This window comes from Convolutriloba macropyga, chromosome 13, assembly GCF_964194025.1.
Source record: "Convolutriloba macropyga chromosome 13, txConMacr16.3, whole genome shotgun sequence".
Lineage (NCBI taxonomy): Eukaryota > Metazoa > Xenacoelomorpha > Acoela > Convolutidae > Convolutriloba > Convolutriloba macropyga.
Genome location: NC_134480.1, coordinates 18,447,877 through 18,462,969, shown reverse-complemented (window position 1 = coordinate 18,462,969; position 15,093 = coordinate 18,447,877). Strand labels below are relative to the sequence as shown.

General features: G+C 36.3%; 2 protein-coding genes across 2 annotated transcripts in view; one reads left to right on the top strand and one right to left on the bottom strand.

Annotated features, from left to right (window-relative positions):
- Positions 1–15,093, bottom strand: part of LOC142351986 (small ribosomal subunit protein eS25-like) — a 128,917-nt gene that overhangs the window by 47,855 nt on the left and 65,969 nt on the right. The gene's annotated exons all lie outside the window — the stretch shown is intronic.
- Positions 1–15,093, top strand: part of LOC142352000 (FACT complex subunit SSRP1-like) — a 42,288-nt gene that overhangs the window by 8,425 nt on the left and 18,770 nt on the right. The window contains exons 7-11 of the mRNA XM_075404316.1: positions 2,721–2,916; positions 3,332–3,489; positions 6,736–6,753; positions 7,648–7,915; positions 8,262–8,507. Coding sequence (XP_075260431.1) covers positions 2,721–2,916; positions 3,332–3,489; positions 6,736–6,753; positions 7,648–7,915; positions 8,262–8,507 — 886 coding nt within the window. The remainder of the gene's footprint in view (positions 1–2,720; positions 2,917–3,331; positions 3,490–6,735; positions 6,754–7,647; positions 7,916–8,261; positions 8,508–15,093) is intronic.

Sequence of the window (15,093 nt, the reverse complement as noted above, 5' to 3'; positions counted from 1 at the left end):
ATGTGCGATATCTTCTAATGATTTTGAGCTTGCCAATCTGGTAACTACAAGGGAAACCTCTAACTCCGCAACTTGTCTAGACCACTTTATATATCAAAATTTGGCCAGCTCTGATTTTAGTGTACTAACTCATGAAAACTTCTCGGATCATTATCCTATCCTAATGAAGTGGCCACTTAATGTTGATACTGAACAAAACTATCTGCCGTTTAGAGACATAAGCTTTATAAAAAATCAAGAGCAACTGTCGAACTACTTAATTGACTTAGACTGGAGCCTAAGGAATCGATGCTCTTTTTTAGATTCTGATAGTACCAATGAATTATTTACTAAATTCAACAACGTTTTCCTGGAAACCACTAACAAGTATGCTCCTCTGAAATGCTTGACCGATAAAAAGTCTAAGGTACCGAAGTGGTTTACCAACTCACTTAAAAACTTGCGCTTCAAAAAAAATAAAGCACATCGAAACATGAAACAAAATCCGCAAAATAATGAGGCAGCGACAAAATTCAAATTATTACGCAACAAATTTGAAACATGTGTCAAAAAAGCTAAAAAAGATTTTTATAGACAAATATTTGAATCATGTATGGGAGACTCAAGGCAAACATATAAGTTAATCAATGATATAAAAGGAACTAATCGCAAAAGTTCGCAAGTACCGGCGCTCAACTCATGTAGTGAACGTTGCACTGATTCCAGCAGAGCTGACATTGCTGAGCAGTTTAACACATTCTTCACTAATGTTGGTCCGAAGTTGAAAGAAAAAATCAAACATGTTCCTTTACCTGAGATGAACGAAGTTAACCACTCCATGTATCTAAAACCAATAACCATTGACGAGGTAAGAGAAATCATTGAAAATCTAGACAATAAATTTTCATCTGGTGATGATGATATCTCTAATGTCATAGTAAAGTTATCATCAAATATCACGATTCCATACCTAACTCAGATAATCAATAAATCATTTGAAGAAGGAGTGTTTCCCGATGATCTGAAATTCCCCTTCACAAGGATGGATCAAAACTTGATGAAAATAACTACAGACCAATTTCTCTTCTAATTGTTTGGAGTAAAATTATAGAACGTGCTTTGTTCATTCGCATATATGCCTACATGGAACATCATAATTTGCTTTTCAATAAGCAATTTGGGTTTCGTGCCAAACACAGTACAATTGACGCTCTTGTTGAATTAGTCGAAAAAATAAGATTGAATTGCCAAAATGTAAAAGTTATCAGTTTCTTTCTTGATCTTAAAAAAGCTTTTGATACCATTGAGCACGATATCTTATTAAAAAAGATCGAAAACACTGGTATAAGGGGCCCAGCTTTCACTTGGATAACATCATACTTAAATGGGAGACAGCAGCGGGTTATTGTTAATGGGGCCTGTTCATCGTGGAATTCCATAGTTTGTGGGGTTCCACAAGGCTCAATTTTGGGTCCGTTATTGTTCCTCATTTATATCAATGATCTGCCAACAGTTTGCAAATCTCTTGATGTTATTTTATTTGCGGATGATACAAACCTCACCGCAATCAATAAAGACAATAATTCAGTGCAAGAAGATCTGCAGAACATCAATAATTGGTTGATTGCTAATAAGTTAATACTAAATATGGAAAAAACCGTACAAATGAATATAGGGAACAAAAATAATGCTTCCAAATCAGTGTTTAAGTTTGATGATGTTTTTATTGAAGTTGGAAATCTTTAAGTATCTCGGAATCTTGGTAGATAGTAAGTTAAGCTTTCAATCACATATAGAATATATTAAGAAAAGACTCTCAAAACAGTGTGGTATTATATGTAAGCTGCGTCACTATGTACCCCGAAAACAGTTAATTGATTACTACCAAAGCAATGTTAAACCAATAATTCAATACGGTATTTTGGTATATGGCACTTACTTCGTAAGTGCCGAGGTTTCAAAAATGGTATTATTTTTGCAAAATAACGAAGTCTACACATAGAAAATCGACCAAGAAAATCGAACTGCAGAAAAAAAAATTTATTTATTTAATACATAGTAGCTAGGAATCAACGTCTCTCTCGTTAGCAAAGACACAGTGTTAGTCGTTCTTCCGATTAAGCACTGTTCCTTGTTCATGTCTCTATGACAGCGTTCTGAGGTTTGTTTGCCTAGGCGTTGGCACCGGTGACCTGTTCATGGAATGTTAAATATTTAACTGTAACTATTTAACTTTAGCCAGGGCAGATACTAGGTGGGTTTAATAACCCCGTCTATCTGTCCTCTCCGAGATACGTTTTGTTGTTATGTTATATGATTAAGTAATTGTTTTAATTAAATTGATTTAATTTGCTGTCTAATATTTGGAGAAATTTATTCTTTCTTTCTTTCTAAAGGACGTAAAATCAACTCCCAGGGCTGAAGCACGCTACAGTAGAAACGAACCCCGGCCTGTCGTTTGAGAGCGAATCAGTCGACATCAGTTGGTCATGTTTTGGTAAATTGGGTGGTGTGTAATTTTTTTAAAGATTGCCTTGCGGGGCTGATTCTCAAAAAATGAAGCATATCGATGCTCTTTGAAAAATCTAATTGCTATACCCAATTTACTTTGTAAGATAGACAAAGTTGGTAATACAAAATGACAAATTTTTGCGCATATTTTTTGTATCAGTTAAATTTGGATCGTTGGAATTAGTACCAGGGATCTTGCTTATAAAAGTATGTAACTAGTGTATTTTCAGTGATTCGGACAAAGCCGCAATCTTCTGTGGTTACAAGAGCAACACAGGCTACCTTTACCCACTTGAACGTGGTTTCTTGTATGTCCCCAGACCTCCTATTCATTTGAGGTTCGATGAGATAGCACACGTGAACTTTGCTAGAGGCACTGGAACCTTAAGGTCCTTTGACTTCGAAGTTACCAGCAAACAAGAGCAGGTTTGTTTGAAAAGTGTGAAAAGGTGATAGCAGACAGTTGTACGAGGAATTAGCTCGGAACGATACTCATGGAATATTGTTTTGATTTCCGAACCTCCCTGTTAGATGACAAAGATTATTTATAGAGCGAGGTCGAGCATTATAGACGATCAATTGGTCCACAAAAATTGGTTAGGCGATGCCGAAACGGTAGTTTTCAGGTTTTTGGATTGACATATTCCAAGAAGAGCAGTAACATGATATCAGCAGGGTTTGGTTGCTATATCAAAATGCTCGTGTATAGTCAACTTCTCATCATTATTTATGATCTTGGTAATTTAAGCTCTTAACTACTCAAAGGGTTCACTCAATGTGAGTTGAAGCATGCTAGTATAATGACTGCTGCTTAAGAATATGTGACGATGTGTGTTTGCAGAGCTATACATTCAGCCAGATAGAGCGTGGGGAGTACAACAAGCTGTTTGACTTTGTGAAGCAGAAGAACATCCCAATCAAGAACATCGGAGACGAGGCACAGAGTGACAGTGACTCGGATCTCAAGGGTTCGGACGAGTCAGACACTGAAACCAGCAGGTGAGTTGACGAGGACTTCATTTAGTACTGTTAGGCGTATCAATGAGTAGGTGATTTGAGGGAAATAACTGATGAGATATTTAGAATTGACAACCTTCAGTGCAAGTTGTTTCTTCAGGTTCCTTACGTTGAAGGATTCGTCGAGGTCGTTTCTCTATTTTTTAAAGCTGTGATCGCATCATTACGGTGTCAACTCTGTTAAATTAAGATGGAACACTCGATTCCTAAAATTTCTACAACAAGCTCAGCCGGCTATTATAGCGGTCCTGCTTTTTAATTGCGCTCGATCGAAGTTTGAAGCAATTATTGGAAATATGTTTTTATGCAAAATTTTTGCTTGACCGTTTTGACTCTTCGAGTGACTTTTGCGCCCTCGATTTTTTTTGTTTTGCGTAATCTTATTTTCTCTCTCATTCACAAGTGTTAGCAGCTGAACTCAAGTGGTGACAGTTTACTACTTAAAAGTCAAATAAAAATTGCGTCGAATTTGGTGCTTTTCTCACTTTGAATTTGTTTAGTGATTGTAGTGGTATATAATAACCTCAGACTTCATTTGAAGCCCGCTTAGTAAATATAGTGACTCCCTCCCACCGACTGAAGCAGGCTGTAATAAGATTACAGCTCCCGCTAGTCGTTCGAGAGCAATTCTTTCAACGATAGTTGGCTGTGTTTTTACAGTTAAATGAATTTGAATTGTATTGGGGCGCTGTCTTTACGACTCGAAGAAAAGTGTCTTGTTTAATCAATAATCAGCTGGAAAGAAAGTGATGCAAGAAGTGAAATTAGTGAAAACCGTTTAACTGCTGATCAACTGTGAAGAGCGGGGCGAAAACTGATTTATACTGATTGTTTTGAGATAGCGAGAAATTGAGGTGTGAAAAAATCAGTGTCAAATTTTTTAATGTTTGGTTTTTCAAGTAGTTAACTATTGTTTAATTTTTACTGTTGTTTTCTGCTTTACAGGTATGGATAGGTTAAAGCCATAATATTAAAGTTTGTGTAATTGAGTTTTAAAGTTTTTTTGGTAATAAAAGACTTGTAACCGAATTTGTAGGTTTAACTATTTTGCAAAATTCTCTTTTTGGCACTTTTTTTGTCCTGTTGTCCCATTTAATTTCATCTCTTGGGAGCAAAATAGAGAACTTGCTTTTCTGCAATCTCAGTCTACCAGTTATTAAATTTTTAGTGTTATTAATCTCAGCCGCTGAACGGCTATTATCTAGGCGCTCTCCTTGTTTCAATTCGCTTTACATTTTAATCACGTTTTTCGTTTTTACATAAGTCACAACTCGTTTGACTGTCCCGACTGACTGTTCTGTTTGAGCCTCAACCCCGAGAAATGTGAAATTCAAATACTGTTTTCTCTAGATTTTTAAAAATCCGTGAAACTTCTTGTTGTGCAGTGGTCAATTGTTCAGCTGGCCAGGCCGGGGTTTTTTTTACTGGTTTTATTCATTAATTTGGATGGTATGACTTGTCCTGCTAGTTTTTAAAATCCGTATCAACACTCGATGTTTTTTAAAGTCATATTTTCTTGCTCGAGTTTTTACTTGCCTCGTTCACTGTTTCTGCTGACTAGATATTAAATTCTTTCATTCATTGAGTTACGCAGTGCAGTGAATACGGCCAAGGTCAAAGGAGCGAAGTTAAAACAAACGGGATAAACCTATAAATCCCAATTACCAAGTCATGGTACATTAGGCTATCGAAATTCATTGGTGCGATTGTTGGCTGGCTTTAGTAGAGGGCTTAATAGACTTCAGTTTAAAAGCTGAATCAAGTATAGTTTATAATCTAACTGAAACTAGACACCAATTTAGAACTTTTTTTGACACTTTGTTATTTTTTTGTCAATTTTTGTCTCTATTTCGGTTTCGTTTGTTAACCCCGATGTGCGTCGAGCTGGTCAACGGCGGTTATTTTTCGGTAATTTGCCGGCTATGTTAAAGCAAATGTTAAATGAGAGAAAAACCACAAAAAAAATAAAAATTTTAAACCATTTTCCTCAATTTGTCGGAGTTTTTTATTTTTCCCTTAAATTGAAGTTTTGGCCGCTTCCGACTGCCTGGGGGTCAATCATCGAATGATACCAGGTAAACGAAAGAAATGAAGAATTTGTGTGTTATGTTCATTTTCGTTGTATGAGGAATTGATCAAAATTTTTCAGTATTTATGTTTGTTTTTGCCTAATATTTTATTTTCGTCTGCTTCAGTTTCAGTGTGGTGTCTTATATTGTTGTATGGTATTTGTGTTTTTCAAATGACTGTTCTTGGGTAAGAAGAGTCTTCGATTCGTTTTCGGAACTCTTTCGGCTATATTATTTTCAATTAAGTTTTAAATCAAATTTCAGTATTGATTTTTGTCACCCCGAAGCAGGAAGTGGGGTGAAAAATTGTGAAATTTTACGGCGTGAAAAGTTTTCTCTGCAATTTTAAGTTAGTGAGAAAACGCAGTTTGAACGAAAAAGAGTGTTCCCGGTAGTGCTTTTTGTTCACTTGTAGCAATTCGTCTGAACATTTTTTCAAACTGTTTTTCAAGATTTTTGATCTTTTTACATGGTTTTCCAAATCCAATTTTTTGTCATTTACAGGTCTAGTTTTTGTTTGATCAATAAAAATGCTCTGAATTGTAATCCAGGACTTGTCCTGCTATTTACGCTCCAAAGAAAGTTTGTTTTTCTTTAACTTGGCTCACAGCTTGTTCAACGTTTTGCTTGAACTCTTCTAGACTTTTGGCTAGTTTCACTCATCCATTATACTGCTAAGAGTGCTTTTAAATGATTGTTGGCCAGCAAAGCATTCTAAAGTGAACACAATCAAAATCAAAAAATAAAAATAAATAGAAACGCGATAAACCCATAAAGACCAGTTTTAGATGCCCGGTATTCGAACGTTGTCGTAATTAGTATTAGTGATCAGGCCTATGTATGTGTTAGAATATAGTTCTGAGAAGCCTCAGGCAGTTAGATCTCAAAGTCCCGATGCCGAGCGCTCGAATTGTCGAATTTAAAATGCTTCTTTTTGTCTACAATCAATCTTTTCCTTTTCTTTCTATCCTAATTGGGATTTTAAGAATCAATGTCGTCTATTTTCCGGCAATCTGCCGGGTAGCTTTTAAATATTCTTTAAAGAGCAGATGGCGACAGGAGGGTGTTATAAAAGCGTTTCTTATCAATATTTCAAACAAAATTTTAGTGTGAAATGTTTGCTGTGTGGAGTGTATAATTGATGTTTGTTTAAGTTCAGTTTCAGGTCTTGGGCCAGGTTAGTCGACACTTCATTTTGGTTCTATAGAAATCAAAACAACCAACTGGAAATTAGGACCATAATTTAAGCTGAAGAATAAATATTTTCTGGAGAAGATGCGGACAATTTCTCATTTCATATATTTGCGTGGTTGTTTTGATTTCTTTGGCTTCTGATTTTATGTTGGAATGCTGTAGCTGCACTGATTTATTATCGACTATTTTGCTAACGTTTTGGACTGTCGAAACTGCCACTTAAAACTGTGAGTTTGAAAGACGGTTGAATGATGAAAAAAAATTAACATGAATAGCGGTTATATGAAGATATCAACTTTTCATTCGTATCTGTCCGAAAATGCCACAAATTAGTCAACCTAATGACCTCAAAAATGGTGGTATTTATTCAGATGACAAAATTTTGGTCAATTTTACAGCTATAATAGCTCAATTTTATTTGCTTAAAAGTTTCTGTAAAAATATTCTGGCATTAACTGATTCATAGCAGAACAAGGTTTTGGGCTACAAATAAAAACCAATTTTGTGCTTAAAAGGGAATTTAACGGAGGCTCAATATGCTAGAACAACCTGAAAAAAATCAAGGCTTCAAAAATTATTTAATCTTCAGTCGGCTGTGGAAAAATTTTCCAATTTATACTTTTGAAAATATCGAGAATTTCATAAATGCAACAAATAAGTGAAACTTGGTGGATTTGTAAAACCTGCATTTGTATCATATACTCTAAATGCTTGCATGCAATACCTTGCCCATTGTGTGGCCTATTTTGGAAAGTATCCTTTTAAATAGCACGGAATTAAGTTTGTAAATAGTGTGCATGGTTCTAATTAATATGCACCGATGAAAGCGGCATTGGGTGATAGGGGCTTAACGGGACAGGATTTTTCAATATTTCAGAGAGCGAGGTGGTCGAAAGCGTGAACATGATCCTTACCTGGAGAAGATGAAAAAAGAGGGAAGAGAGAGGCAGGAAAGAGGCGGAGATAGCGAGGAAGAGGAGGATTCTGACTTCGCACCTGGGGAGGAGGAGGATGTGGCCGAGGAATATGACAGTCACGCGGAGTATGTGACGTCAGAGGATGAGGAGGGGGGAGAGGGAGGGGCAGGCGGGGATGCCTCTGGAGAGAAGAAGAAGAAAAAGGAGCGACGCATTGCCTCGACCATTGTAAGTAGCTTAATGCGACTGAAGACCACAAATATTAGTTTCTTGATCAAGTTAGTTTTTTCTTCCGAACAAAATTCTTGTTAAAAAACGCTGTTTTGGTCTTGGAATTGAAGGATCGCTGGGTCTGGCGATTGTTGGTTGACTTCGTGAGGGACTAAAGCGTGAAAAAAACGTTATTTTAAAGAGTGATTTAGCACTCAAAAAACGTTCTTCCCATTGAAGGAGAAAGCAAACAGACATTAAAGTGTCTTATTTAAAATGATCTCAAAATCTGTCAAAATGAAAAGGCCTTGATATTTCTGAATTATGCTCGGATTGATGACAGTGGGACGGATCATATGTTTAGGACGAACCAGGGTATTCGAAGAAAGCCAAGTCAAAGAGCAGTGGGGATTCATCTGCAGGTGCTGCGAAGAAGAGAGCGAGCAGCAAGAAGGATCCTAATCTACCCAAGAGACCAATGAGTGGATACATGCTGTTCATGAATGCAGAGAGAGACAATATCAAAGAGAAGAACCCAGATGCCAAGATCACTGAGCTGAGTAAAATCGCCGGACAGATGTGGCAGGAAATGACAGCCGAGAAGAAACAGGTATTACTATAAATAATGCAGAAATGCTTTTGCATTTATGAATTGATCAGTGCTCCGAGCAGAGTTGCGATAACGCGAAGTCGAAATGAAACGAAGCCCGGCACTAATCAATGAGGCATTAAAATAGTTCTCCGCATATATGTTAGAATGCAAATCTTAGTCAGCCGAGAGCCTTAGTGCCTTGACACGGGGATGTGGGTCCCAGGGCTGGACTTAAGTCCCGAGGGGGACTCGGATTTATGCTCTAACTTTTTTTAGGGAACCAAAGGATGCAATGGTTGTGAATTATAATTAATTGCTCTGGAAAGAAGTTTGAAGCATGTATTGTAAAGATGTCTTTTTTATAGCTGCGAAGCTGTAAGCTGAGCGGAGCTATATTGCGGTGCTCTTGGTTTTTTACGACTCGAAGAGGAGTATTGGTTTTCTCTCAGTTTTTATTTACAGGAAGTAGATTTATTCACGCGGCATTTTGATCTAAAAACGAAAGTGAGAAAAGCTGTCTTGGTGAAAAGATTTTCGCTAAGCGAGAGAAGTTTTTTGATCATGCGCTGCGTTTAGTGAATGACTTTTTGAATTTGAAAAGTAGTTTTTGATTGAATTGCACATATAGATAACCGTTTTTAGCCGTTTTTTCGTCTAAGTGGCCCAATTTTTTGCTTTTAATTTGGTTTCTTGTAGAAATAAATTGTATTCGATACAATATTGAAATGTCAACCTCGGAAGTTGATTTGCAGAGCCTGAAAATGCGTTTCAAGTTGAAAATTGGTACATAATTCTTGATTTTTTTTGTTAATTTTTGGCTTTTTTTCTATTAACTTCTTGGATCTCTTAACCGTCTTTTTTGGATCTTTTAACCGTCTTTTTGTCAAAAATCAGTTAAAATGGCAACTTGTCTTTGGTAATTCATATACTCAACGCCTCTTTCTCCCTCGATTTAATTTTGTTTCATAAAGTTACTTATGCTAATCCGATTTTGGTAGTTTTTTCCGATTTTCGTCAGTTTTTTGTTTGTATTTTGGTTGCTATTGCTAGATATAGTTTTTTGTGCAACAAGAGGTACTTTAATTTCGTTTCAATAAAAATTCAATCATTTTTTGGCGTTAAGTTTTGAAAAAAACAGAAAACTTTTTCATAAATGCAGTCTTAACTTAAAAGTTCTTTGACCATTTTTTTTTTGCAAAATGTTTCAATGTTTTGTATTTATGAATTCTCCTTTTTCCTTTTTTTGTTCTTTTCAGGAGGATAGATCTTTGCATCGGATGACTAGTTATGTTTTCTATGTCTTGAATGCTGAACAATGAAATGTACTCGTTTTTCTTAAATTTTTTAAATTGATTTTTAACTTTCAAAAGTCAAGAATGTCTTTTTGTTACGGTGTTCCTTACATTGTGCCCATATTCTTCGCCTTCTAGTTGGTATCTTTCTAGCTTTGTCCTGGCACCTACATTTATTTTAGGTATATTGATTTTTTGAGTTGTAAAATATGAATGATTTCGGATTTTTCTTGGATTTGCGTCATTTTTTTGGTTTGCATTTGATTTCATTCAACATAAGGCAGTACTGAGATTTGATAGCAAGCTTCTTCCAAAATTTCTGTTTATGACTATTTACTGCCGCTTTCTTCCGGCCTTGGTAATAATTTAAACGGTTTTTTGCCTTTGAATAATCTGCTGCTTATGTCTTCTCTATGATCAATTTTATTTTTGATTTGGTATAAAATCATGTTGTCTAGCTTATGCACAACAAGGAACACGAGTTTGTTGTTTTTTGTCTTAATTGCAGTGAATAGAAGTGTAATTATAGGTATTTTCTGATTCTTAAATTTGAGCTTTCTTTTTTGAAAAAATTTAACTTAGTTTCTCAGATTATTATCTGCCGTTTGCTTTCGCGATCATTTTCAGATTAGAATCTTCAATTATTTGAGGGCTGTTGTTAACCTTGTCAGCTTTTTCAGACTATCAGGTTTTTGACAACCTTAATTATTTTGGATTTTTTTAACGTTACCAAACGTTTTCAATAATATAAAATTTTGCTCCATTTTGTTTCTCTTGCTGACAGTCGTTTAAGTTTCCCCAATTTTAAGAGCAGACCTGGAGAGGTAGTGAGTTAATTGTTTAATGGAAAAGGTAGTGGCTTCCGCTGCAATTACGGTTTTGTTACGGAAATTTTGACGCTTCGAGTCGCTTCCGGAATTTTTGACGCTTCTGCAGAGGTAGTGAGTTCATGGTTTAATAGAAAAGGTAGTGGATTCCGCTTCAATTACGGTTTTGTTAGTGAAGTTTTGACGCTTCGAGTCGCTTCAGGAATTCTTCCGGCTATGTTTTTCGTTTCGTCGTCTGACGCTCTTTTTTCGTTTTACATTTGTTCGCACAGCAATGCTGAAAAAGTCGGAATGATTTCTGAAATTTCCGGAATGATTTCTTCTTCTCACTAACGATATTTGCGCGCGTGACGTCATTTCTCACTCGCTTAAGCAAAAGTTTTTAGGTTATTTGCGTGTGATTAGATTTTGCTCTCAAGTGACTTATCTCACTCAATAAAATGACTTTTCCACTTTAAAACTTAGTTCAATTTGAATTTGTTTAAGGTCAAAGGAACTCATATGTGCAGTACAGGTCCCTAATAAGAGGCTTCTGCGGAATGATTTTAACAAGCTTAATTAATATATTGCTGCATGTTTTTTACCTAGGATTTTGAGCGGCGTCTCTTTCAAATTACATCTGTTTCTGTTTCTATCTCTATTATATGGCACGCAGGTCTATTCTTTCGTAGCTATTCCGGCAATCTGCCGGATATGTTATGCAAAGTGTTTGCTTGACCGTTTTGGCGCTTTTGTTCTAAAGCATGCATTGACTTCTCTGGTGACTTGTCACGCTTGTCGTCTTCCTTTTTGAGTGATCTCAATTGCGAACTCCGAAATAATGTTTGTTTCTGAAATAAAAGCGATTGTAAGATGTGAATTTACCCGGTCCTGATGGGGGAGTGGTTACTCCTTGTGTCGAAAATTCCGGTGGTCGAGGGAGCGAATCCTTACTTTGCGGGAAGTTTTCGCACCCATGAAAAATTAATCTACGCTACAGCCCCTGAATTAGTTTGCTCCGCCTGTTGTTCGAGAGCAATGTCCCATGTTCGCCGATTTATTTTTAATAACCGCTGTCAGGTGCTCAAAAGGATTTTATTTACGCCTTCTTTTTACAATCCAGAGAATTTGGGTTGTATGTGTTGTCTTTATTTTGTAAGTTATTTACACATTTTATTTCAATGACTTCATTTTTCTAAACGGGTTAACCAGGTAAATTCAAGGCAAAATGGTCGCTTATCGATTTTTGTTTATCCCTAAAGTGGCACTGTTTTCTTTATAGCTGTAAGCTGAGCGGTGTTATATTGCGGTTCACTTTCTTTCGTCTTCTGACGCTCTTTCGTTTTAAAGTTATTCGAGAACACTCTTTCGCTTGATATTGTAAGTGACTTTTTCACACGTAATTTCTTGCTTTTCTGCATGACCTAAAAAAAGTTGCTCGCATTCAGAAAGCACGTCTGTTGCTAAAAACAAAATTGATTTTAAGATAAACTGTAACAAGGGCCGGATAGCCGAGTGGTTAGTGATTCTGATTCTTACGCCGGGATCTGGCGCTCGAACGTCTCTGTTGCCTTAAGTTTTGGCATCCAAAACTATTATCATTGATACACTTCTTTGAATTAAAGTTTCTAAGGTGGCCTCGATAACTTTTTTCCACTCATTTCTGTATCCGTTTCTATATGTATTTTACGGCACTGAAATCGATTTCGTATTTATTAGGCAGTCTGCGGGCTATGTTTCAGAAATTAATTCTTTTGCTGAAACAAAAGTGATTGTAAGATAATATATTACAAGGGCCGGCTGTTTAATGCTTCAATCTAGCACGCCGTAGGTCTTCGATTGGAATACCTCCCTAGTCCGATTTCTTGGCACACATAGAAAAATATATCTAGGCTACAGCGGCCTCTGATTTAAATTGCCCCATCTGTCTTTGGAGAGCAATTGGTTTGACTATAGTTGGTTTATGTTTATTAATTGCACTCAAACGAGGTTTAGCTTTTATCTTAGTCCGGTTGGTTTGGTATTTTTATGTGAGTTTTTGTCCTACTGATTTTCACCTTATATTTTTTTCGTCTGATCAATTGATTTTTCGTCTGATCACTCAAAAGAGAATCGACAGGTACACATGTTACCCGTTAATAGTCTCTAAGTATAGGAATCACCAAAAATGTTGAGGCGACATAAATTCATTTTGTTGTTAATATTTTTGTTGTAAATTCATTTTTCAGTTGTAAAATATGAATGATTTCGGATTTTTCTGGGATTTTCGTCATTTTTTGGTTTGCATTTGATTTCATTCAACATAAGGCAGTACTGAGAGTTTGATAGCAAGCTTCTTCCAAAATTTCCGTTTATGACTATTTACTGCCGCTTTCTTCCGGCCTTGGTAATAATTTAAACGGTTTTTTGCCTTTGAATAATCTGCTGCTTATGTCTTCTCTATGATCAATTTTATTTTTGATTTGGTATAAAATCATGTTGTCTAGCTTATGCACAACAAGGAACAGGAGTGTGTTGTTTTTTGTCTTAATTGCAGTGAATAGAAGTGTAATTATAGGTATTTTCTGATTCTTAAATTTGAGCTTTCTTTTTTTGAAAAAATTTAACTTAGTTTCTCAGATTATTATCTGCCGTTTGCTTTCGCGATCATTTTCAGATTAGAATCATCAACTATTTGAGGGCTATTGGTAACCTTGTCAGCTTTTTCAGACTATCAGGTTTTCGACCACCTTATTTATTTTGGATTTTTTTAACGTTACCAAACGTTTTCAATAATATAAAATTGTGCTCCATTTTGTTTCTCTTGCTGACAGTCGTTTAAGTTTCCCCAATTTTAAGAGCAGACCTGGAGAGGTAGTGAGTTAATTGTTTAATGGAAAAGGTAGTGGCTTCCGCTGCAATTACGGTTTTGATACGGAAATTTTGATGCTTCGAGTCGCTTCCGGAATTTTTGACGCTACTGGAGAGGTAGTGAGTTCATGGTTTAATAGAAAAGGTAGTGGCTTCCGCTTCAATTACGGTTTGTTTAGTGAAGTTTTGACGCTTCGAGTCGCTTCAGGAATTCTTCCGGCTATGTTTTTCGTTTCGTCGTCTGACGCTCTTTTTTCGTTTTACATTTGTTCGCACAGCAATGCTGAAAAAGTCAAATTTTCGGAATGATTTCTGCCTCTCACTAACGATATTTGCGCGCGTGACGTCATTTCTCATTCGCTTAAGCAAAAGTCTTTAGGTTATTTGCATGATTAGATTTTGCTCTTAAGTGACTTATCTCACTCAATAAAATGACTTTTCCACTTTAAATCTTAGTTCTATTTGAATTTGTTTAAGGTCAAAGGAACTCATATGTGCAGTACAGGTCCCTAATAAGAGGCTTCTGCGGAATGATTTTAACAAGCTTAATTAATGTATTGCTGAATGTTTTTTACCTAGAATTTTGAGCGGCGTCTATTTTTTCAAATTACATCTGTTTCTGTTTCTATCTCTATTATATGGCACGCAGGTCTATTCTTTCGTAGCTATTCCGGCAATCTGCCGGATATGTTATGCAAAGTGTTTGCTTGACCGTTTTGGCGCTTTTGTTCTAAAGCATGCATTGACTTCTCTGGTGACTTGTCACGCTTGTCGTCTTCCTTTTTGAGTGATCTCAATTGCGAACTCCGAAATAATGTTTGTTTCTGAAATAAAAGCGATTGTAAGATGTGAATTTACCCGGTCCTGATGCGGGAGTGGTTACTCCTTGTGTCGAAAATTCCGGTGGTCGAGGGAGCGAATCCTTACTTTGCGGGAAGTTTTCGCACCCATGAAAAATTAATCTACGCTACAGCCCCTGAATTAGTTTGCTCCGCCTGTTGTTCGAGAGCAATGTCCCATGTTCGCCGATTTATTTTTAATAACCGCTGTCAGGTGCTCAAAAGGATTTTATTTACGCCTTCTTTTTACAATCCAGAGAATTTGGGTTGTATGTGTGTTGTCTTTATTTTGTAAGTTATTTACACATTTTATTTCAATGACTTCAATTTTCTAAACGGGTTAACCAGGTAAATTCAAGGCAAAATGGTCGCTTATCGATTTTTGTTTATCCCTAAAGTGGCACTGTTTTCTTTATAGCTGTAAGCTGAGCGGTGTTATATTGCGGTTCTCTTTCTTTCGTCTTCTGACGCTCTTTCGTTTTACATTTATTCGAGAACATTCTTTCGCTTGATATTTTAAGTGACTTTTTCACACGTGATTTCTTGCTTTTTTGCATGACCTAAATTGCTCGCATTCAGAAAGCACGTCTGTTGCTAAAAACAAAATAGATTTTAAGATAAACTGTAACAAGGGCCGGATAGCCGAGTGGTAAATGATTCTGATTCTTACGCCGGGATCTGGCGCTCGAACGTCTCTGTTGCCTAAAATTTTGGCATCCAAAACTATTATCATTGATACACTTCTTTGAATTAAAGTTTCTAAGGTGGCCTCGATAACTTTTTTTCCACTCATTTCTGTATCCGTTTCTATATGTAT